The 21,872-nt window shown below is 43.7% G+C and overlaps 1 protein-coding gene and 1 long non-coding RNA gene across 3 annotated transcripts; one reads left to right on the forward strand and one right to left on the reverse strand.

Annotated features, from left to right (window-relative positions):
* Positions 1-2,832: 2,832 nt before the first annotated feature.
* On the forward strand, positions 2,833-17,005 carry PRKAB1 (protein kinase AMP-activated non-catalytic subunit beta 1). The gene is made up of 8 exons (XM_053587770.1): positions 2,833-2,984; positions 3,164-3,331; positions 6,739-6,902; positions 8,689-8,782; positions 9,059-9,173; positions 11,190-11,323; positions 15,353-15,421; positions 15,656-17,005. The coding sequence occupies exons 2-8, from the start codon at positions 3,173-3,175 to the stop codon at positions 15,731-15,733; spliced, it is 813 nt and encodes a 270-aa protein (XP_053443745.1). The 5' UTR covers positions 2,833-2,984; positions 3,164-3,172; the 3' UTR covers positions 15,734-17,005.
* LOC128583548 (uncharacterized) lies at positions 11,331-21,827 on the reverse strand. Of its 2 annotated transcripts, XR_008379491.1 has the most exons (4): positions 21,652-21,827; positions 21,295-21,427; positions 19,725-19,833; positions 11,331-15,076 (listed from the first exon to the last, which is right to left on the reverse strand). It is a non-coding gene; the product is annotated as an uncharacterized LOC128583548 (long non-coding RNA). The 2 variants fall into 2 exon arrangements; XR_008379490.1 differs by lacking the exon at positions 21,295-21,427 and having other exon boundaries at positions 21,652-21,822.
* Between the last annotated feature and the right edge of the window lie 45 nt (positions 21,828-21,872).

The following is a 21,872-nucleotide window of genomic DNA, read 5'->3' on the forward strand; positions in this document are numbered from 1 at the left end:
AATTTGGCAATTATAAACTGAGCATCAGTTAACAGTCTAGTACAAATGTCCTTATAATAAAACGATTTTTTTTTCTTCTGGGTAGATGCCTAGTAATGGGATTGTAGGATCAAATGGGAGGTCTAGTTTGAGTTCTTTGAGGATTCGCCATACTTCCTGATCCATCTCGTGTAGTCTGTTTCTTGACTTAATAATTACAGGAGCGAGTTTACACCCACGGCAAAGCTGCTGTTCGTTCGTGTCTCCGGCCGCACAACACTTCCTTCCAAAAGGGTTGTTTTAGTTTGCAGTCCCACCAGCAGTGTAAAAGTATTCCTTTCTCTCCACATCTATGCCAGCATCTGCAGTTTTGAGATTTTGTGATGTGGACCATTCTCACTGGGGTTAGGTGATATCTTAGGGTGGTTTTGCTTTGCATTTCTCTAATATGTAGGGATGATGAGCATTTTTTCACGTTTGTTAGCCATTTGTCTATCTTCTTTAGAGAAGGTTCTATTCATCTCTCTTGCCCATTGATATATGGGATTGTTGACTTTTTTCATGTGGATTAATTTGAGTTCTCTGTAGATCCTAGTTATCAACCTTTTGTCCTATTCATAGTATGCAAATATCTTTCCCATTCTGATGGTTGTCTATTGCTTTGGTGTTGTTTCTTTAGCTGTACAGAAGCTACTCAATAATTAAGTCCCATCTGTTTATTTTTGTTGTTGTTGCAACTGCCATGGAAGTCTTCTTCATAAAGTCTTTCCCCAGGCTATTATCTTCCAGTTTTTTTCCTATGCTTTCTTTAAGGATTTTTTATCATTTCATGCGTTAAATTTAGGTCTTTTATCCATCTTGAATCAATTTTTGTGAGTGGAGAAAGGTGTGGGTCGAGTTTCAGTCTTCTACACGTGGATATCCAATTCTCCCAGCACCATTTATTGAATGGGGATTCTTTCCCCCAGTGTATGTTCTTGTTTGGTTTATTGAAGATTAGGTGGCTGTAAGGTGTTAGTTTCATTTCCTGGTTTTCTATTTGATTCCAAATGTCTTTTTTATTTTATTTTAATTTATTTTTTATTTTATTTTATTTTTTTTTTTTGCAGTTTTTGGCTGGGGCTGGGTTTGAACCCACCACCTCCAGCATATGGTGCCGGTGCCCTACTCCTTTGAGCCACAGGTGCCACCTTGATTCCAAATGTCTATGTCTCTATTTTTGTGCCAGTACCATGCTGTTTTGATCACAATGGCCTTGTAGTACAGCCTTAAGTCTGGTATGCTGATGCCCCTGGCTTTGTTTTTATTACTAAGAACTGCCTTAGCTATACAGGGTTTTTTTCTGGTTTCATACAAAACAAAGAATCATTTTTTCCAAGTCTTGAAAATACCATGTTGGTATTTTAATAGGGATGGCACTGAATCAGAAGATTGCTTTGGGAAGTATAAACATTTTAACAATGTTGATTCTTCCCAGCCATGAGCATGGTATATCCTTCCATTTGGATATCTTCCGCTATTTCTTTTCTTATGGTTTTGTAATTTTCTTTGTAGAGGTCCTTCATCTCTTTTGTTAGGTATATTCCTAGGTATTTCATTTTCTTTGAAGCTACTGTGAAGGGAATTGTGTCTTTGGTTAACTTCTCATGTTGATTGTTTTGGCATATATAAAGGCTTCTGATTTGTGGACATGATTTTTGTATCCTGAGACATTACTGTATTTTTGATCACTTTCAGGAGTCTTATGGTTGAGTCTTTGGGGTTCTCTAAGTATAAGATCATATCATTGGCAAAGAGGCAGAGTTTGACCTCCTCTGCCCCTATTTGAATACCCTTACTGCTGAATTCCCTGCAAGAAACCTTATCTTGGTCATCTGTGTTCATTTCCTAACACAATGTCTGGTAATTTGAACATTCTAAATAAATGTTCAGTGAAAGAAATGCATGATCAGGCCTAGCAAAAGCCAAAGTATCTTGAGACATTCATAGGAAAAAAAAAACAAAAACATGAAAACGACTAACAGTGAGAAGATTAGGATATTTTACTACCACAGGTGTATGCACTTCTTGCTGAAGCACTGGCCACTGTGAATGGCAAGCCCTCATGTATTGTATGCACAATAATGTGTCCAAAGTAATTATAAGATATTGCAAAATACCTATCAAACGACTGTGTGGTCAATTTAATACAAATACACTAATGACCCCAGCACTTTACCACCCCTAACTTACTAGATGAGCCCTATCCTCAAACACTTGCAAGATTACCTAGTTCCCCAGACCCTAATCTCCAGAAATTATGATTCAGTAGATCTCCAGTGGGGGGCTGCATGTTAAACAAGCACTCCAGGTGATTCTAATGCCCTCTAAAGCGTTTGAGAGTCTGCATTAAAGACTTTCTTTTTATTTTATTTTTTTTATTTGTAGAGACAGAGTCTCACTTTATGGCCCTCGGTAGAGTGCCATGGCATCACACAGCTCACAGCAACCTCCAACTCCTGGGCTTAAGCGATTCTCTTGCCTCAGCCTCCCAAGTAGCTGGGACCACAGGCGCCCGCCACAACGCCCAGCTATAAAGACTTTCTTAATTAGATTTGCACTTTAGAACTTTCGCTTAGGCTGCAGGGTGTAGAATCAACTAGAAGTGGGCAGAAATATCTTACCTCACCATGCAGCCCTTAGAGAGCCACGCAGAGGGCCGGCGCATGGAGCGCCCTCTGCCGTCCCTCAGCCGCTTCGTCCTGGGCCGGGCCCCTGGAGGCCGTTTGCGACTGCGCGCTCCGAGGCCTACGGAAGCCGCCCCCGGCGCCTACGAGCACACAGCTCAATGCCGGAAGCGGAAGTGGAGCCTCGCGCCCTCAGTGAGCGCTGCTACCCCACACCCTGGGCTTTGCCGACTCTCTGAGTTGCCGGAAGCGGAAGTTGCTAAGGGGAGGGGGAAGTTGTCGGGAAAGTGTCGGGTTGACTTCCAGCTCCTTGAGTTCGCGTCTTGGTTGCCAGAGCAGGTAAAGCGTGATTGCGAGACCTCGGCAGCTGTGCTGACTTGGCTCCAGCCGGCTTACGGCTCCAAACCCTCCCCGAGGGGCGTGGTACCCTGGTGCTCCGACTCTCAGCCTTGCAGAGCTCTATAGCCCGGGTCCCTTTCCTGGAGTGAGGCTCAGCCCGGCTCCCCGTGTTCCCGCAGACTCCCGTCATGGGCAACACGAGCAGTGAGCGCTCCGGGCTGGAGCGGCACGGTGGCCATAAGACGCCCCGGAGGGACAGCTCAGGGGGCACCAAGGACGGGGACAGGCCCAAGATCCTGATGGACAGCCCCGAGGACGCCGACCTCTTCCACTCCGAGGAAATCAAGGTGCGGGATACTGGGGAAAACGCCTCCCCTTGACTAATGTGTTCCCGCCACATCCCCTTGAAAACTAGGAAGGGAGGTGGCGCTTCTCTCGGTGCGCTTTAAGCCAGACGGCCCTTGTGAGAGCCCTCTGAACGATCCAGGGACCTGTGTCTAATTACTGATATGAGAAAGTCACCCTGAGGGAGAAGGAACTCACTTCGTTAAACATCATTAAGGAGAAAGGTCTGGGACAGAGTTTCAAATTCTTAATTGAGTGGAGCTAGCAGTAATTGAGCCCAGATCTCTGCTTTTCTCTTAGGTGTAATTAATTTAACCGCCCTGAGGAATCTTCCTTCACCTGTAGGCACACTGGCATTTTTGTAAAAGTTGGTTTAAGAGTTTATTGTCCATTTTTTAAGATAAACTGGAACACACATGTAAACGGAATACCGTGGAGTTGAACAGCTGCCTGTAGTTGCCACAGGTGTTTAGTTCTGCCTAACACTTTTGATCCACTCTGCTTATTTAGAGCAAGCACAGAAAACTCATTCAATTTCTGAAGGTCAGTGGGTGAGTGAAGTGACAGTCTGAAGGAGGCAGCCAGCAGCTACTCAACTTTTCAACTTTGTTGTTTAAATATGACTTAAGCAGGCATTTTACAGGCAGAAAGTGACTTCTTCCTGCAGTCTGTTTTCCTTCATTGAAAATTAAGATAATGCGGGTGGCACCTGTGGCTCAGTGGGTAGGGTGCCAGCCCCATATACTGAGGGTGGTGGGTTCAAACTCGGCCTCGGCCAAACTGCAACCAAAAAATAGCCGGGTGTTGTGGCCGGCTCCTGTAGGCCCAGCTACTCTGGAGGCTGAGGCAAGAGAATTGCCTACGCCCAGGAGTTGGAGGTTGCTGTGAGCTGTGTGACACCACAGCACTCTACTGAGGGTGACAAAGTGAGACTCTGTCTCTAAAAGAAAGAAAAAGAAAAGATAATGCTTGACTCCTGCTTCAGCTGCATTCCTGTTAACCACCTTGATAAGATTTGTGTTTCTAGCCTCACGGCCAAGGACGCTTAGTGCTCTGACAGCTGATATTGATATGGTATATCCAAAAAGAGCTAATTCCTTAAAGGAAAAAGAAGGATGAAGATGTCCTGTGCACAATGTATTCTATTAGTATCCAGTTTCATGTTAATCGTCATTGTCTCTCAGGCTAATTGGCAACTCATTCTACCTTTCCTCACATTTTTTGCTCTTGTTTCCATCACATAATTGTCTCACACCCTCACTTAGATATTAGTTTTGAGTCTGTTAGAAAGAGCCTGCTTTTATTTGCCCCTTCATGCTGTGATTTGAACTTGATTTCTAGATTTGTTGTATTCTTTAAAAATCATGTTTCTCCCAACGACTCAACATCCCTACCTTCAGAAGTAATTTTGGTCCCAGAAAGGCTGTTCAAGAAGTATTTGTTGTTCTGTTGCTCTTCCAAAACTTCTACAAGACATGTTTAGCATACATGTAATGTGTGGAGAATGATTTTACATAGCGTCCATTCTCATTTCATCAGAATTTTCTGAAGTGACATAGCGGACACATGGTACAGTAACCCAGCTATCAAGAAAAGTCATGGATTCTTTTAACTACACTAGGATAATGTTTTGAATGCAATTAGTTATCACATCCTTGGTGTAAAGTGATTCCAGTCTGTTCTTTAATCTGTAGATTTTGCTGGAATTCAAAAAATGTTGGCTGCAAGTGGCACCTTTGGCTCAGTGAGTAGGGCACTGGTCCCATATACAGAGGGTGGCAGGTTCAAACCTGGCCCGGCCAAACTGCAATAAAAAAATAGCTGGGCATTGTGGCAGGCGCCTGTAGTCCCAGTACTCAGGAGGCTGAGGCAAGAGAATCGCCTAAGCCTAAGAGCTGGAGGTTGCTATGAGCTGTGATGCCATGCCATGAGGGCGATGAATAAGACTGTCTCTTTAAAAAAAAAAAAAGGGCGGCGCCTGTGGCTCAATGAGTAGAGCTCCGGTCCCATATGCCAGAGGTGGCAGGTTCAAACCCAGCCCCGGCCAAAAAAAAACCACAAAAAAAAAAAAAAGTATGCTGCTTTTAGATAAACCCTGCTCAATATTTGAGATTTTTTTTTTTTTTTCAACTGGGGCTGGGTTTGAACCTACCACCTCTGGTATATGGGTCCCGTGCCCTACTCCTTGAGCCACAGGCATCACCCTCTGCTCAGTATTTGAAATGAAAGTGCTAGAAGCCCTGTTTAACTTCATTTTTGGTCTCTCCCAGCCTCCAGCCTGAAACTCCTACTCTTTTAAGGTCTGGCTTCTGACTAAGAAAAAATGTAGAAGGTCCATAACCACCCAGAGTTGAATGAGTTTCTCTCTTATTCTGGAATGCCTCAGTTATAGGTTGCTTACCACACTGGAAGTTATTGCTTAACAAAATGAGTGGTCTGTCTTTATTTGTCTTTTTTCCCTCAGTGCCTGGATAGCACTTATTTAATAGTTTTTCCCTTCCTCAGAACCTGAATTTGCTCTAGAATTGTTCCTTATTTTCATTTACAGTCATACGTCACTTAATAGTAGGGATACGTTCTGAGAAATGTGTTTTCCAGTGATTTTGTTGCTCTATTAATATCATGGAGTGTTCTTACACAAAACTAGAGGGTGTAGCCTAGTACACACCTGGGCTGTATGGTATATCCTATTGCTCCTAGGCTACATACCCACACAGCATGTTAGTCTACTGAATACTGTAGGCAATTGTAACACAATGGTAAGGATTTGTGTATCTAAACATATAAAAAAAGATACAGCAGAAATATGGTATCATAATCTTCTGGGACTGTTGTCTGTCACTGACCAAGATGTCATTATAAAGGCATGACTGTACTTAAAATCTTGCTTAATTAAGGGAGGAAAATGGTATTTATTAAGCTAGTTTTGGATATGTTTCACTCTCTTCTAAGTGGGTTTTATAGTTTCCACTAGAATTTTGATGTAGACTTCTTTAATGACAATAGTACCTAAGTATTATTAAGTAAGTTCTCAAATGTCTGTCAGACACTATGCAAAGTATTTTACGTGGACTACCTTTGCCTTCACTGCAGCCTTAAAAATAGCTATTTTGGTGGCTGGCACCTGTGGCTCAGTGAGTAGGGTGCTGGCCCCATATACTGAGGGTGGTGGGTTCAAACTTGGCCCTGGCCAAACTGCAACAACCACCAAAGAAATAGCTATTTTTATTATCTTTATTTTGCTAGAGGGGAAACTGAGGTACCACTAGTAAGTTACCAAGCCTGAACATGAACCCAGGTAGTGACAGCTTGTCACTATTAGCACAATTAACAATTGTCAATGTTAGGGTAACTGTTACTGAGCAGTCACTAATGGCTCCTTGTCCTGAGTCAACTGCTCTTCTTCTAGGCTCCAGAGAAGGAGGAATTCCTGGCCTGGCAGCATGATCTGGAAGTGAATGATAAAGCTCCCGCCCAGGCTCGGCCAACTGTATTTCGATGGACAGGAGGTGGAAAGGAAGTTTACTTATCTGGGTCCTTCAACAACTGGAGTAAACTTCCCCTCACAAGAAGGTAATTGACTGGGCAGTGTTCACATAATTGTCTTAATCCATGGATGCTCTTGTTTCTAAAAGCTCCCAGTGGGTGAATAGAAAGATTGTTTTTCCACTCACCATCCACTTAACAGAAACATCCGACATAGGATTCAAATTGCAAACCCAAGCAGGCTCTAGATTTATAGTACATCTTTGAGGAAACAACATCTTTCAATGGTGTTTCTGTGTCACAGACATCTTTCACTTCACAGACATCTTTCACAGACAAGTATATAGTGTCACAGACATCTTTCACTTCACATACTCAACTATGTATTTATCCAGTCAGGACTTCTCAGAAACACAGACATTTGTTCCCTTATATAATGAGAGATCACTGGGCTGGGAATCTTAAGAGACCCAGATTTGAGCTCATAGTGGCTATGCTAACATTCACTTAACATCTGGGACCTTGGGGTTCCTTTCTTTAAAAAAGTAATGTTGGGGGCGGTGCCTGTGGCTCAGTGGGTAGGGTCACCTGCCCTATATACGGAGAGTGGCAAGTTCAAACCCAGCCCCGGCCAAACTGAAACAAAAAAATAGCCGGGCGTTGTGGTGGGCACCTGTAGTCCCAGCTACTCAGGAGGCTGAGGTAAGAGAATCGCCTAAGCCCAGGAGCTGGAGTTGCTGTGAGCTGTGTGACACCATGGCACTCTACCAAGGGCGATAAAGTGAAACTCTCTAAAAAAAAAAAAATTTTTTTTATTAGTATTAGATCATAGCTGTGTACAGTAACACGATCATGGGGCACCATACACTGGTTTTATAAACAGTTCGACACATTTTCATCACACTGGTTAACATAGCATTCCTGGCATTTTCTTAGTTATTGTGTTAAGACAATCATATTCTGCAGTCACTAAGTTTCACATGTACCCTTGTGAGATGTACCGCAAGTGTAATCCCACCAATCACCTTCCCTCTGCCCAAACTCCCTCCTCCCTCCCCCCAAATTTTTTTTTAAGTAATGTTGGACCATGTGATCTCTGAGGTTTCTGTTCTTGGTGTATTACTTTTGTTTGAAAGGTACATGCTATGTAGGCATTATTAGCAAGTATATAATAAGACACTTTATCAGGAACCCTAACATGGACTTCTGTCCCCAGCTGTCAATGAGAAAGTATCTTTGCTAATATGTACTATTGAGGAAATGAAGGGAGAAATCATGCCCCACTGAGCCAGCCTCATTTTTGTCAGGGGCTGCCTGCTTTCCGGTGGACACATAGAGGAAGAGGAAGGCACTCAGCATAGTAGTCACAAGTCAGGAATAAAGTAACCAAATCAAAGAGCTTTCCCAGAATCCTTTTTTAGTAGTTACATAAGTTTCTTTAGAGAACATTTATGCCTCCTATTAAATTGATCCCCCTTCTCCTGTTGAAGGCAAACCGAGAAAGGTAAAGGTAGGTAGCTTGCTATTTATCTTGTGTTGTCATCCTCTTTGGCACGCAGAGCTACTCAGTATTTTGCAGGCAAGCTTCAGAGGGACAAATGCCTGTTTGTTGACTTTTTAATGTTTGGAATGTGGGTTCCTGGTATTTGAGCAGAGTGAGTTTTCAGGAAAACCTCTTACATTGCTGCTTCCTTGTAACCTTAAGATTGACATCATTATACTGAATTGTGTAAATGGGTTTAAAATGTTTATTCTCTTCCAGCTGAACTTTTAGTTTTACATGGAAATGTTTTTTCTTCCACAGCTAGTTTGGAAAGTAAGCTAAGAGGGCAGCCTGCTCAGATGAAATCCTCTGCTTCCTTTTTCCTTGCAGCCACAATAATTTTGTAGCCATCCTGGATCTGCCGGAAGGAGAGCATCAGTACAAGTTCTTTGTGGATGGTCAGTGGACACACGACCCTTCTGAGGTACTCTGCTTTTGGTCCTCTGGCTCTGTGGCCGGTACATTCCAAACAGATCACCTTCCCTTAGGGATTATTACCGGGTCCCTTTGCCCTGCTGGTAAAAGTCCCTGTGTGTGGCTGAACTAGGTAGCAGCATCAAGTGTCAGTTGGCAAAGTTGATTAAGATGAGCAGGGTGGCTAGCCAGGAGATAAGGTCTTCCATCGAGGAATTCAAGTCCTCTAAAGAGTCACCCTGAAGACCTTCCATGTTATGATTTCTGCCTGTCTGTCTCTTCCCAGCCAATAGTAACCAGCCAGCTTGGCACAGTTAACAACATCATTCAAGTGAAGAAAACTGACTTTGAAGTATTTGATGCTTTAATGGTGGATTCCCAAAAGTGCTCCGATGTGTCTGGTATGAACACAGTTATTTTATACCACATGTCTGCAGGTGGGGTCTGTGCAATCTAGAAATCCTCTTGCTTCTCTTGACTCTTACTCTTGAGCTAAATATACCCAGTCAGATGGACATCTGTAGCTCCCTTAAGAACCACAAAACTTTTAATTCCTGACTCTGTCAGGTCATTGAAATTTAGCCCCATAGCAGCTATAAGTCATTTTCTGATCATCTCAAGTATATAGTAGGTCTGCTTGGCCACAGAAAATATTGTAAATGGAACAAGAGCTTGATCTTGTGTTGGGCAGGGCTGAAGAGGCCTTGGAGGGTCACATCAGGTCAGTGACAAGACAACACTGGGGGACACCTGCCAGCTCACTTCCCCCTGGTGGAGCCTAAAGAATTTTAGCCTGACAAGTGATAGATGGACACCTCAGTGACCTTGGGCATGACTTGTGTGGTTTATTAGCACCTTGTCAGAATCCCTTCAGGGGAGAAGGCAGCTAACCATAGGCAACAGGCTCCACAGCACAGCTCTCCTCTGTGGTAACCTGCTCTGTACAGTCCTAGTCAGACCTGCCCATCTTCCAAGAGTCTTTCAGTCATCAAGGTATCAATACATTGCCTTCCATTGAAATCCCAGAAGAAACATATTATATGCAATTCTGGGGAAAAGATGGCCTCACTGCCTCTTCCTTTGAGCAGAGGCTTAATAACTCCTGGACCCTGTGGGAGGCAGTGAACAGATTCCCTGGGAGCATGTCTGGCACACTAAGAAAATGGAGTCCATGGGGTTTACAGGAAGACTTTTTCATCATCACCTGGCTGGGCCTGGAGGTTCTGCCAGCAGGATCTTTTATTGTTACCAGTTTAGAAATCACAGTGGTAAGTGGACCTCAGAGAGCTTGCTGTGGCTGACAGGTCAGGTTGTTGAGCAAGACTTGGAAATCCAAAATTAGGATGCTTTCATCTGGATAGCTAACAGATCTTTTAGAGGTATCATTCTTTCTTCCTCAGATAATTGGGGGTTGCTGATAAATGTAATTTTAGGCCACACACCAAAGCTTTCTGTAAAGTTTCTACAGTGTAGGTCACCTAGAGAGAGAAAGTTTATCCCTTGTTGCTGATAAGCCACCTTTAAGCACTCTGCAGACTTCTGTCTAGACACTCACTTCCTTAAAATACCATTTATCCCTATGGCTCAGTTTTCTGCACTTAATGCTTTTCTCAGGTTGTTGCTGTGATATGGTCAGGTCACCACATGAAGGAGGCCTGTGCCCTAGAAAATGACATTGGGGGCATTGACAGAGCCAGGGCATGTCAAGTTTATGCTGGACCCATCCAGGGATCTGACAACTAGATAGAACCCATCCCACATGTTCTTTGGTAATGGCTCAGTACCTTCTAGTTGTCCAAACATCACTAAATGAGCTGCTTCTAACACTACAAAGCACACTCTTCTAGAAGCTTCTTTATCAATTAAGACTTTGGGAGGAACTTGAGTGTAATTGAGTCAAAGAGCCCTTAGAAATCAGGCTTTCAATTTTCTTTTTTTTTTTTTTTTTCATTTTGAAATTTGCCAGCGTCTCATATAACCTGTTTTTTCCCCCTGCCTCTATGTAAACAGACTGCCACTTTTTCTGTTTTATTCTGGCTGGCAGTGCTCATAACTTGAATTTAGCTATTTATCTTCACTTGAGCTTCTTTGCCAGTCCAGCCTGAAGTGAAAAGGAAGCGTTATTCTGCCATGAGGGTAAGATTAGGTTAGGTTATTGAGAACAGCCTCAGACTTGCTGGCTGTGCCACAGCTTCCCTCTCCCACCAGGGCCTCTTGAGTTCACTCCTGAGTGTTCTACCAGTCACCCAGATTGCAGAAGGGTTTCTCCTTTCCTCTGCTCTTCACCCTGGGAGCCTGTGTATCCTTCAAGAGGACATAGTCTGTATTGAGGGGATCAGGAGACAAGGAAGCACCGTACACTAAATAAGGCTATTCCTAATTGTCAAAGTAAATATGCTGTTACCATGTCCCAACAGAGCTGTCCAGTTCCCCCCCAGGACCCTACCATCAGGAGCCCTACGTCTGTAAACCAGAAGAGCGGTTTAAAGCACCACCTATTCTCCCTCCACACCTGCTCCAGGTCATCCTGAACAAGGACACAGGGATTTCTGTGAGTATAGGCGCATCTGCTCCGACTGTCCTCTGTGGTCATGTCCAGCTGCTCCCCTTCCTATGCAGAGCAACTGGTGAACAAGCTCAGTGTGTATAGCCCAGCACAGTCTGCTTCCATGCGGGGACGGGCTGCTAGCGAGACATTCCAGGGTGCAGTGCTGCCTCCCTGTCCTGCAAAGTCTCTGTACTTTTCTTGCCCTTCACTCCTGCCTTGGCCTAAGATCCATTGCATTTAAATTTCACAGTAAAACACAAACCACCCCTTCTTAGTAAGCTGAATTTTGGAGCTCCTCCTCTGGCCTCAAATTTTAGAATCTAGTTTTAATCACTAATTTGCTTTCAGAGACATCAGTGCTTCTGAATCAAAATTTGGGGGGTGTGACATTTCCTATAGGAAGTTTTACTACATGGAAAAAGGAAGTGTGTCCTTGTGGATCCCAAAGAGCAACTAGTTATTCCTCTGTGGTTAATTTTCCATTTCCTGGATTGCCTGGTCCATCTAGCTCTGGAATGCACAGCATAGCCAAAATTCTAGGTAACTAGACACCCTTCAGTGTGTCTAGGCCACCTCTTAAGAGGCACACGTTTATAAACTGCTAAAGTAACCACAATGCTGTGCAGAACTCCACGCTGAGGTGGAGGACACAAGTGCTGAGATGAGGTGCAGGAAGTCCCCCACAGCAGTCACTGCTGGCTGCTGAGGCAGAGTCTCAGTATTTCTTACCCCATCCTGGTGGGACTTGCTTTTCTTGGGGCACCAGGTTCCCTGCAGCCCCCATCACTCCCCCCTCCCACTCCCATGCCGAGAGTCCCCCAAACACATGCCTGACCCCTGGATTGGTAGGCCAGGAAGGAGCCAGGGGTAAGGACCAGCATGCCTTCAGCCCCTGGGCCTACTGTGTTTCAAGCACTACATTGGCAACATCTCAGTAGCAATAGGCAAAGAACTGCAAGGACATTTACCTTCTATCTTATAGAGTATTTGGGTCGGGCTACTTCTCTTAATACTGATTTTACAAAGTTTAATAAATTAGATGACTCTCAGTTCCCTGCTAAGCTAATAAGGGTTTATTTTCTTTTTTCTTAGAAAATAGAGGCATCATTGGCTGGTTTCTCTGATGGAAACCGCTTCTGGGGATAGACCAACTAAGAGTGGCCCAAGGGGTCTGGGTCAGGAGCCTCTGTCCAAGGCAGCACTGAGTGTAACACGAATTTTGGCTATAGTTCGGATACTAAATGACTAATGTTTATTGCGTCCAGAACATTAGTCTGAGTACTTTTCATGTATTGTTATTTAAGCCTCATAACAAACCTATGAAGGTAGGTACTATTATTATCCCCATTTTACAGATGGGGAAACTGAGACACAGAGGAGTTAAGTAACATCCCAAGAGAGTAAAGGCCACTGCTATAGAGAGTTTCAGGAACACAGTACCTTGTTGTTAGCATTAGTCACCATTTTGTACAATTGACCTCTTGAATTTAGTCGTTCAGCCTAATCAAATTTTTATATTCTTTGACCAACATCTTCCCACCCCTACCAACCTCAGTCCCTGAAAATCAACATTCTACTCTCCACTTCTGTGAGCTTGTCTTTCTTAGTTTCTACATGTGAGATCATGTGGTATTTGTCTTTGTGCCTGGCTCGTTTCATTTAGCGTAATGTCCTCCAGGTTCATCCATGTTGTTGCAAGTGGCAGGATTTCCTTATCTTAAGGCTGAATAATACTGCACTGTGTATATATACCACCATATGTTCTCTAGCTCTTCATCACCCATCCGTGGACAACTAGGGGGATTATATATCTTGGCTGTTGTGAATGTTGCTGTGTGAACATGGGAGTGCAAATATCTTTGTATATACTAGTTCCATGTCCTTTGGATGTATACCCAGTACTGGGCTTGCTGGATCATATGTTAGTTCTAGGTTTAATTTTTTTTTTTTTTTTTTGCAGTTTTTGGCCAGGGCTGGGTTTGAACCCACCACCTCCAGTATATGGGGCCAGCGCCCTACTCACTGAGACATGGGTGCTGCCTTCTAGGTTTAATTTTTAATTTTAATTTTTTGAGGAACCTTCATCTTGTTTTCATGGTATCTGGACAAATTTGCATACCCCTGAACTATGCACTAAGAGTAGATTTTAAGTGTTCTCACTACAAAAAGTACATGAGGTGATGCTTATGTTAATGAGCTCAATTTAGCCAATCCACAGTGTATCTGTATTTAAAACATGTTGTACATGTGTATCTGTTAAACTCTTAAAATTGATTTTTAAAAAACTCCCAGAGTCAGCTCAGAGTCCAGAGCCCAATGGTTAGGGCGCCAGCCACATACACTGGTGCTGGTGGGTTCAAACCCAGCCCAGGTGCTAAACAATGACAACTACAACAAAAAAAAATAGCTGGGCGTTGTGGCAGGTGCCTGTCGTCCCACCTACTTGGGAGACTGAGGCAAGAGAATCGCTTAAGCCCAAGAGTTTGAGGTTGCCATGAGCTGTGACGCCACAGTGCTCTACCGAGGGCGACATAGTGAGACTCCATCTCAAAAAAAACAGTCACACAGTAACAGGCTGAGCAAGCATTCAAATAGGGCAGGATGGTGCCAGGTCCTTGGGTAGATGGCACTTTTACCTGCCTCCCCTCACAACCATCCCAGCAGGGCTCACTGGGCATTTGTTTGATGAAATAATCAGCCCGGCCTCTGGGATCCAAACCCTAGAGGTTAAGTGTGATGCTCAAAATCTGGCAGCCAGCAATGGCCAAGCTGGAGCTAAGATCTGGCTTTCTGGCTGCCCATTTCCACATTGCCTCCACCTTCCTTATGGGGAAAACCAGCACGCACAGATAACTCTTGGGGGATTCCAGGCTGCTGTGCCCTCAAGATCGTTCCAAACCTGAGCTTATGAGGATGAAGCTTCATAGACTCCCCCCAGAAGCCCACCACCCACCCCCAATGGCCATGCATGGTGTGTCAAGGACAGCTCTAGCCTCTTCATTTACAAAGATATGTTCACACCTCCTCAGAAGTCCTGCACCCATGATGGTAGAACCATAATTTTGGGTTAACCCCATCTGTTTGGGGGCCCTTGTGTGGCTGTGAGATCTTGAGGCACTTTGGGCCAGGACTGCAGAGTCCCTATTAGGGTGGAATGACCTTGAATACCCCCTTTCCTTTGGGGCCGGGATCATGACCAGAGGCCTGCCCACAAAGTACCACCACAGAGCCATTGCCCTACACTTGTTTTTCCTTTGAATTAGCTTTTTTAAAAGTTGGGAGTAATACAAGGAGAAAATAAATCCCAATTCTGGACTTCTTTTAAAATACAGAAAGGTGTGGCTCTAAGTGTCAGCCCTATGTATACTTTGCAGTGGTTCTCAACCTTACTAATACCAAGACCCTTTAATATAGTTCCTTATGTTGTGGTGACTCCCAACCATAAAATTATTTTCTTTGCTACTGTTACGAATCATAATGTAAATATCTGATATGCAGGATGTATTTAGGCAATCCCTGTGAAAGAGTCGTTCGACCCCCCCCCCCCAAAGGGGTTGTGACCCATAGGTTGAGAACTGCTGTTTTACAGAGTAATGATGTCCCCACTCCCAGCTATCCATTTCATTCTTCAGGTTCACTGTCCGTGTCTTACAGACAGAAGTTTGGAATCCACTGCTCCGGAGTGTTTAGTATAGACTGTATCTTCCTATGTTCTCTGATAGTGCCTTCAGTGAGCAACTCACCTCCTTGCCCATCCTGCAAGAAAATAGAATGAGGGCCCACACTATGAGTCCAGGGTCAAAACCTGACTGAGACACATACCTGCCTCCAGTAGGCATGCAGGGCGCTGCCTACGGGTCCGAGGGCACAACCCTCTCATCCCACCTCTCATCTTAGACAAGCCCTGGCATTGCCTGACTTAGGAAGCGAGGTTGGCATAAGAGCCTACCTCTTCTTTGATAGCCAGTGCCATGAAATAAAAACTGAGAATCTTGATTTCCAATTCCTAAATCTGCTTTTGTTCCCTCACAGTGTGATCCAGCATTGCTCCCCGAGCCCAATCACGTCATGTTGAACCACCTCTACGCACTTTCTATCAAGGTAATGACACGTATGTCGTTAAAGCTGATATGTACTCTGAGGACCCCTAGCAGCAGAATTCCCTGTGGGTACTGATTTAAAGGGTAGTTTCCAGGACTTGATGCAGCCCTCAGGTTCTGAAGGTGGGCCCAAGAGTTTGTGTTTTTATTTAGCCCCATAATGATTCTCACATTCTGTAAAGTTTAGGCCCCCTGACTCAGTCCTGCCTTTGATAATTTTTACCCTCTTCCTTAGGATGGAGTGATGGTGCTCAGTGCAACTCACCGGTACAAGAAAAAATATGTCACCACTTTGTTATATAAGCCCATATGAAGAGCTGGGAGCCAACGGTGGGCCCCTGGAAACGGCTCACACCACCAGGCTCCACACATGCATGGTTCCCTTTCAAGGGAAGGGACTGTAAATTTCTCATTTCACACTCTTTATATGACATTTCATACCTGCCCTAGTCCTACCTGAAGGCTTGTCCAGGCACGGCAGCTCCTGAAGAGACTGGGTCTGTACCAGTCCTCTTAACACTGTGGCTGCAAGCTGCAGGGGTCTCCTCAAGGCCAAGAGAGGAGTGGGGCGCTGCAGAGGACCTGCATCCACTGCTCCAAAGTGCATGAGGCCAGTGTCATTCTAATCTACATCTAATCTACATCCTCTCTACTGGCCTCACATTCTTAAGCTCACCACTTTGCTAGTAAAATAATCTATAAGCAGGGACTAAAGCCACACAAAATCTCTAATCATCTGTGCATTTATAAGGACAGTGGCTTGTTCCTCTTGAGGCCTGGCTGTGAAGTACAGTGTTGGTCTTGCCTGTCCTTCAAAATCAAAGCAATAAATTATCTCCCATTCTCTAACCCAGGGAGGTGTAATTTCTGTAGAAATTAGAAGCTATCTGATTTCCAGATGAAGTTTTACAATTGTTTCACACTTACGTACACAAGTACTGTTTTCCTAACCAGCGGCAGCTGGCTGTACAGCCTTAAGGCAATTTTCAAGTCAGAATATAGATCATGTGAACTGTGCTCAGCAATAATCTGTTCTCAGAACAGACTTATAAATCCACTGCTGGATTTCTCCATTAAGCTGGATGATCCTGAAGACTGACCACTGTTGGCTGGAAGGTGTTCTGCTTTTTATTCCAGTTGTAAGGAGGTGACTGTTGCCATGAAAACTTTGGAGAATTTTCCCATTCTCCTAGTCGATTACAGCCTGTGCCACCTTGTTCAGGACCTCTGCCCCTAGTTAGCAAAAAGGCTGCAGCAGTTGCTGTTGCACATTCTGGAAGAAATTTAGAACTTGACAGCACCCTTATCCTTTTGATCAAAGTGGACCTCTATTACATTTGGCTTGGTTTCCAGGGAAATGTGCCACAGATGTGGCCATTAGCATAGGTTCCTTCCCCCATCAGCAGAAGCTATCATTATACTCTTTGTTCCTGCTGGGAGAGGGAAGAACAAGCTCCCAGGTTTCCAGTATTTATTTGGTTAACCTGAGTTCAGGGTACTCTTTTTTTTTTTTGTAACTATTTTCAAAACAATGAATTACTGTCACCATGACGTACAAGTTTCAATAAAGCTTTGTAAAGATAATGGAACGTACGCTTGGAGGAAGCTTTCATTTTACTCAGGAGTAAAGACTAGAATTCTTCCTGGGGCGTGTTTGGCATCATCCTTGTGGCAGTCGAGTGAGTGGACAGGCTGCTTCACATGCCCTGAGGACTAAAGGTCATTCTGGTGACCCACCTGTTCACACAATTTGGAGGCCTAGTCAGGGGCCTGAAAACTGAGCCCCTCTTGACCTGCTCAGTCACAAGGGCAAGCTGAGGAGAGGTAACAGTGAAGGTTCCTGGCCTGGGCAGACTGGTAGCACCCCCAATACCTCTGTATTGCTTCCTTTTGTTCATGAACAAACCCCACAAAGTAGCTGGGGATCTCATAGCACTTCCTCGTGAGACACCAGGGTGTTTCTGGAGTCAGAGCCTGTTACCAACTGAAAGGGTAAGAACAGCTCTGACTCTTCTTCCAAAAAGATGGTTCAGGTATCCCTTTTCTTCACAGACATCAGGATCCTAACATTTAAATAAATTTAACAGAAAATAGAAGCTCAAGGTATCACCTGGTTCACTTGAGGTGGAAAGTGGCCTGGAAAGCCTTTCAAGCTGGGTAACATCTATCTTGAAAACCTGAGTGCTAGAAGAGCCCTAGATTTGGGGACTGTAAAGATTATTAAAGTAGACTAAAGAAACAGAACAATCGTCTTTCCAAAACTGGATAAAATACTTGAAAATACATAGCTAAACTCAAAAGTATAAAAGGTATATTCAGACACCAGAAACAAAACAGCCCTAGGCCTGTGGTGAGCTATGAACACAGGGGCTGAGGGAGGTGTTGGGTCCAAGAACTAGCTCTGACCTCCAGGAAGACCGTTTGACACACCTGAGCAGGAGGCTTCCTACATAGGTAAGCCCAGAACAGCCCTGTCCCTACTGTGATGGATTAAGAGCATCTGGCTGCCAGCCTGAGTTGGCCCGGCAGGGGCTGTGAGGCCTAGGCTGCAGTTGGAAACAGCAAGAAGTTGGGAAATCCAGCCTGCAAATGAGATCTACTCACAAGTGCAGAAAATCCGAGCTGAAGATGCAATGTAAAAACTATTTTGCAGGAACCAGTCACCCTACTAAGGGTCCGCTAAGCCTGGGACCACAGGGGTAAAGGAGAGCAGGCACACCCACAAAACATGGGTATTAGACAGCATTCTCTATATAGGTGTGTGCACATACTTAAAAGATTTCATTTTCTTTAAAAAGCAACATAAAGGGGTGGCGCCTGTGGCTCAGCGAGTAGGGTGCTGGTCCCATATGCCAGAGGTGGCGGGTTCAAGCCCAGCCCCGGCCAAAAAAAAAAAAAAAGCAACATAAAGTCCATTATGGTCCAAAAGCCTCCCCACAGACCCAAGTGAAAGGCTTCATACTCAAGAAGCTAAAGATAATGGAGGTTATGGACATTTTATGGAAAAATCACAAGAGCAAAGCCACATGTCAAATTGGGGTATCCTGTGACCCAGGCAATGCCTTCTCCATTAGCGTTCTTTTGGGGGAGTGAGGACTACGTGGTTAGTTAAAACTTAAATTGCTTTTGAATGAAAATATGTTTCTTCCTCTGGAAATTGATAATACAGATGAATTTATAAAGCCAAATTAAAGCCTAAAAGTTAAAACACAAAATGGTGTTAGGGGGTAAATAGAGCCATGCATCGAAATATTGAAACCAAAGATGAAAGGACCCAGGCAAGGCTATTCCCTCCCTGTGGCTCCACTTATGGCTGTAAATGTGAGGGGAGTTGATACCACACCAAGACAGGTCATAAGTCTTAATGTAGTCACCATTCCCCCACCATCCCCACCCTCTCAAAGAGTGGACATGGAGCAGAGATGAGGGATGTTGACCCAGTTAAGTTGCTGACTAGCTGTGTGACCTTGAGCAAATCACATGGCCTCTCTGAGCCTGATTTTCTCCCCCAAGAAACAAGGGCTTGGAGCAGCACCAAATGACCCCTAGGGCTCCTTTCACTTCATGTTGGGAGCCACAAGGCCTTGACATTACTGGGATGGGGCCACACACAGGAAGTCAAGGGGTCTGCACCTCAACTGGCTCAATGAGGAAACCTCCAGGACTACAAGGCCAAGATCAAAATCATGGAACATCAAAGTGATAGCATCCATGGCTGAGGCCAGGCACAAAACTGTTTTAGTAAAAAACAAATTTTCGTTTTGTTTAATTCAGTCCCTTTGTGAGTACAGTTTCACTTCTGAGCATGTACTCACTTCTCCCCATATCTGATTCTCCTCTGCTATTGTTTCAATGTGTCCCCCCTCAAAATTCACATGTGCCCATGTGATAGTATTAAGAGGTAAGGCCTTTAAGAGGTGATCAGGTCATAAGAGCTCCTCCCCTCATGAATGAAATTCAGGTCCCTATAAAACAGGCTTCATGCAGCATTCAGCTAGCTTTTGCCCTTGCACCTTTTCTACACAACATAGCATTTCTCTCCTCCAGACACAACAGGGTGCCACCTCAGAAGCAGATAACAGTCCTCACCAGACAACCAAACCTGCACATACCTTGATCTTGGACTTCCCAGCCTCCTGAGCTGTGAGAAAATAAATTTCTCTTTTTTTTAACTTTCTATTCTATAGAAATTACCCAGTCTCAGGTATTTTGTTACAGCAGCACTAAATGGACTAAGACATCCACCTAATGTTTGTAAGAAGTTTGAATGACTCAACCAAGACTCAAGTCTACAGACCACTCACCAAATTATCCAGCTTCTGAGGAATCCCTCTATACCTCTCTCGACCAGCAAATCAGTGGAGAAACAGACACTAGAGCCTTCTGCCCTGGAATGCCAACTGCAGTTGTCTTCTATATAGGAGAAAACAAAGACATCACAGACACATACGTGTTTCTTCCAAAACCCAAGTCATCCCAACTAATTGTAACATCTACAGCATCCTCCTAAAAGTTGCCATCACTGATGTCAAACTTTGAAGAGGATCCTAAAAGCTGGAACAGCAGCCAGAGCCCAATCTCTGGGATAAACCGCAAGTTTCTGCCCACAGGGTTGGCCCCTAAAACCATACTGTCTTTTTCTATCTTTTATACAACTAAAAAGCCTTTGCCCAGATGAGGATGCCAGCCCCTCCTACTTTTCCCTTCTCCTGAAGTGAATTCACCCATCCCCTCTGGGAAACTCAATGGCCAGTGTGACCCAGGAGACAGATCCAGATGTGCATGCCCTGGATCAAATTTTATTTTTCCTTTGTTGTGGCTTTCTGAAAAACCACCTGAGTTACATACAGTAGTAAAGTCGTTTCAAAGTTCTATCTACTTCTAACAATCCCTGCAGAGTCAACGGAGTCCCATTAATCATTGATAGACTCAAGGGAAAACAACACAATCAATACTGGACTATATTTCTATTACTTCCACATTTCCTAGCTTCAGGAAAATAGAGCTTCTTTTGATTAGGCAAATGATATTTTTCTCATTTAAATACTGTATGCCTAGAGCCACAATCCTCATGTTGTAGACATCAGCAGCAGTATTTAAACTGCCAAGAAATAAATCTGACTGGAACTAGAATAGACCAGGAAGAACAAGGTTGTCCACCTGGACACTATTAGCACTTTGGATAATTCTCTGTAGTAAGGACTTTTTCTGTGTATCATAGGATGTTTAGCAGCATCCCTGACCTCTTATCCATCAGATACCCCTAGTTGAGACAACCAGAAATTATCTCTAGACATTACCAAATGCCCTCTAGGAGGAGGGAAACAAAATCTCCTTAGAATAAGCCAATATAACCACGTATGAGGATGGAAGTTTAGCTGGTTTCGCTCCCGGAAGCCCTCCCTACATAAGCCTATGCTTTAGGTTTAAATCTGTATGTTTTCTAAAGCAAATAAAATCCAACAGGGCCAATTCTGAAGACAGTCCTATTAAGCAAATCATCTCTTTTTGACCTAAGCCGCCAAATCCTAAAGTTTAACAGTTAAGAAATTTACTATGCAATCAACATCTTTAGTCTATTGAGAATTAAGTTGTAAATGGAGAAAACATATCTAATTTTGTGATTAAGAAACAGAAGTGGCAGCACAGAAGGTTAGGCTTCATGGTGTGGCTGAGTAATTTGTTGTTTCTTTGAGGTGGTTCCTTAGGGTCCAAAGACCATTTCTTAGTGCATTCTTTTTGAAATGAAACTATGTTCACTTAGCTTTTGAAATACTCTGTGGCTGTCAAGAACCCTCAGTATAACTGAGATAGTTGGTTGGTATTTTATAGATTTCTAATGCTATGAGGAAAGAAAGGTTCCAACATACTCACTTCTTCATCTTCTGAATTATTTTCATTCTTGCAATTATAACCTTGGGACAGATGTTTACGCCCAACAGTAAAAGAGAAAAGAGTAACAGAATTGCATCTTTGTATCCCATCACAAGCAACGTGAGATACAACCCTGCAAAACAAATTTTGACCATTCTCCAATTACTTTATTAGAAAATAAAAATTCAAACTAAAGGCAGTAGGAACCACAAAAAAGAATTGCCATTTGCCAAAACCAATGTTGTCTGGATCAAGCAACTTTATACATACTAACGAAATGAAAAATGGAGAAAAGTTACCCTGCAGACTATAAAAATTCATATAGTTAAAAATAGAAGTATTTACATTTTTAATTACCTTGATCTGAATTCTGCTCTCCAAAGAAATCTACATTATTCAATTCTCAATTCAATTCTCTTGGCCTTAAAATAGATGAAAGAGGGTGGTGCCTGTAGCTCAAGGAGTAGGGCGCCGGTCCCATATGCCGGAGGTGGTGGGTTCAAACCTAGCCCCGGCCAAAAACCAAAAAAAAAAAGTAAAAAAAAAAAAAAATAGATGAAAGAAATCTTAAATTGACC

Source organism: Nycticebus coucang, chromosome 4 (assembly GCF_027406575.1).
Source record: "Nycticebus coucang isolate mNycCou1 chromosome 4, mNycCou1.pri, whole genome shotgun sequence".
Classification (NCBI taxonomy): domain Eukaryota; kingdom Metazoa; phylum Chordata; class Mammalia; order Primates; family Lorisidae; genus Nycticebus; species Nycticebus coucang.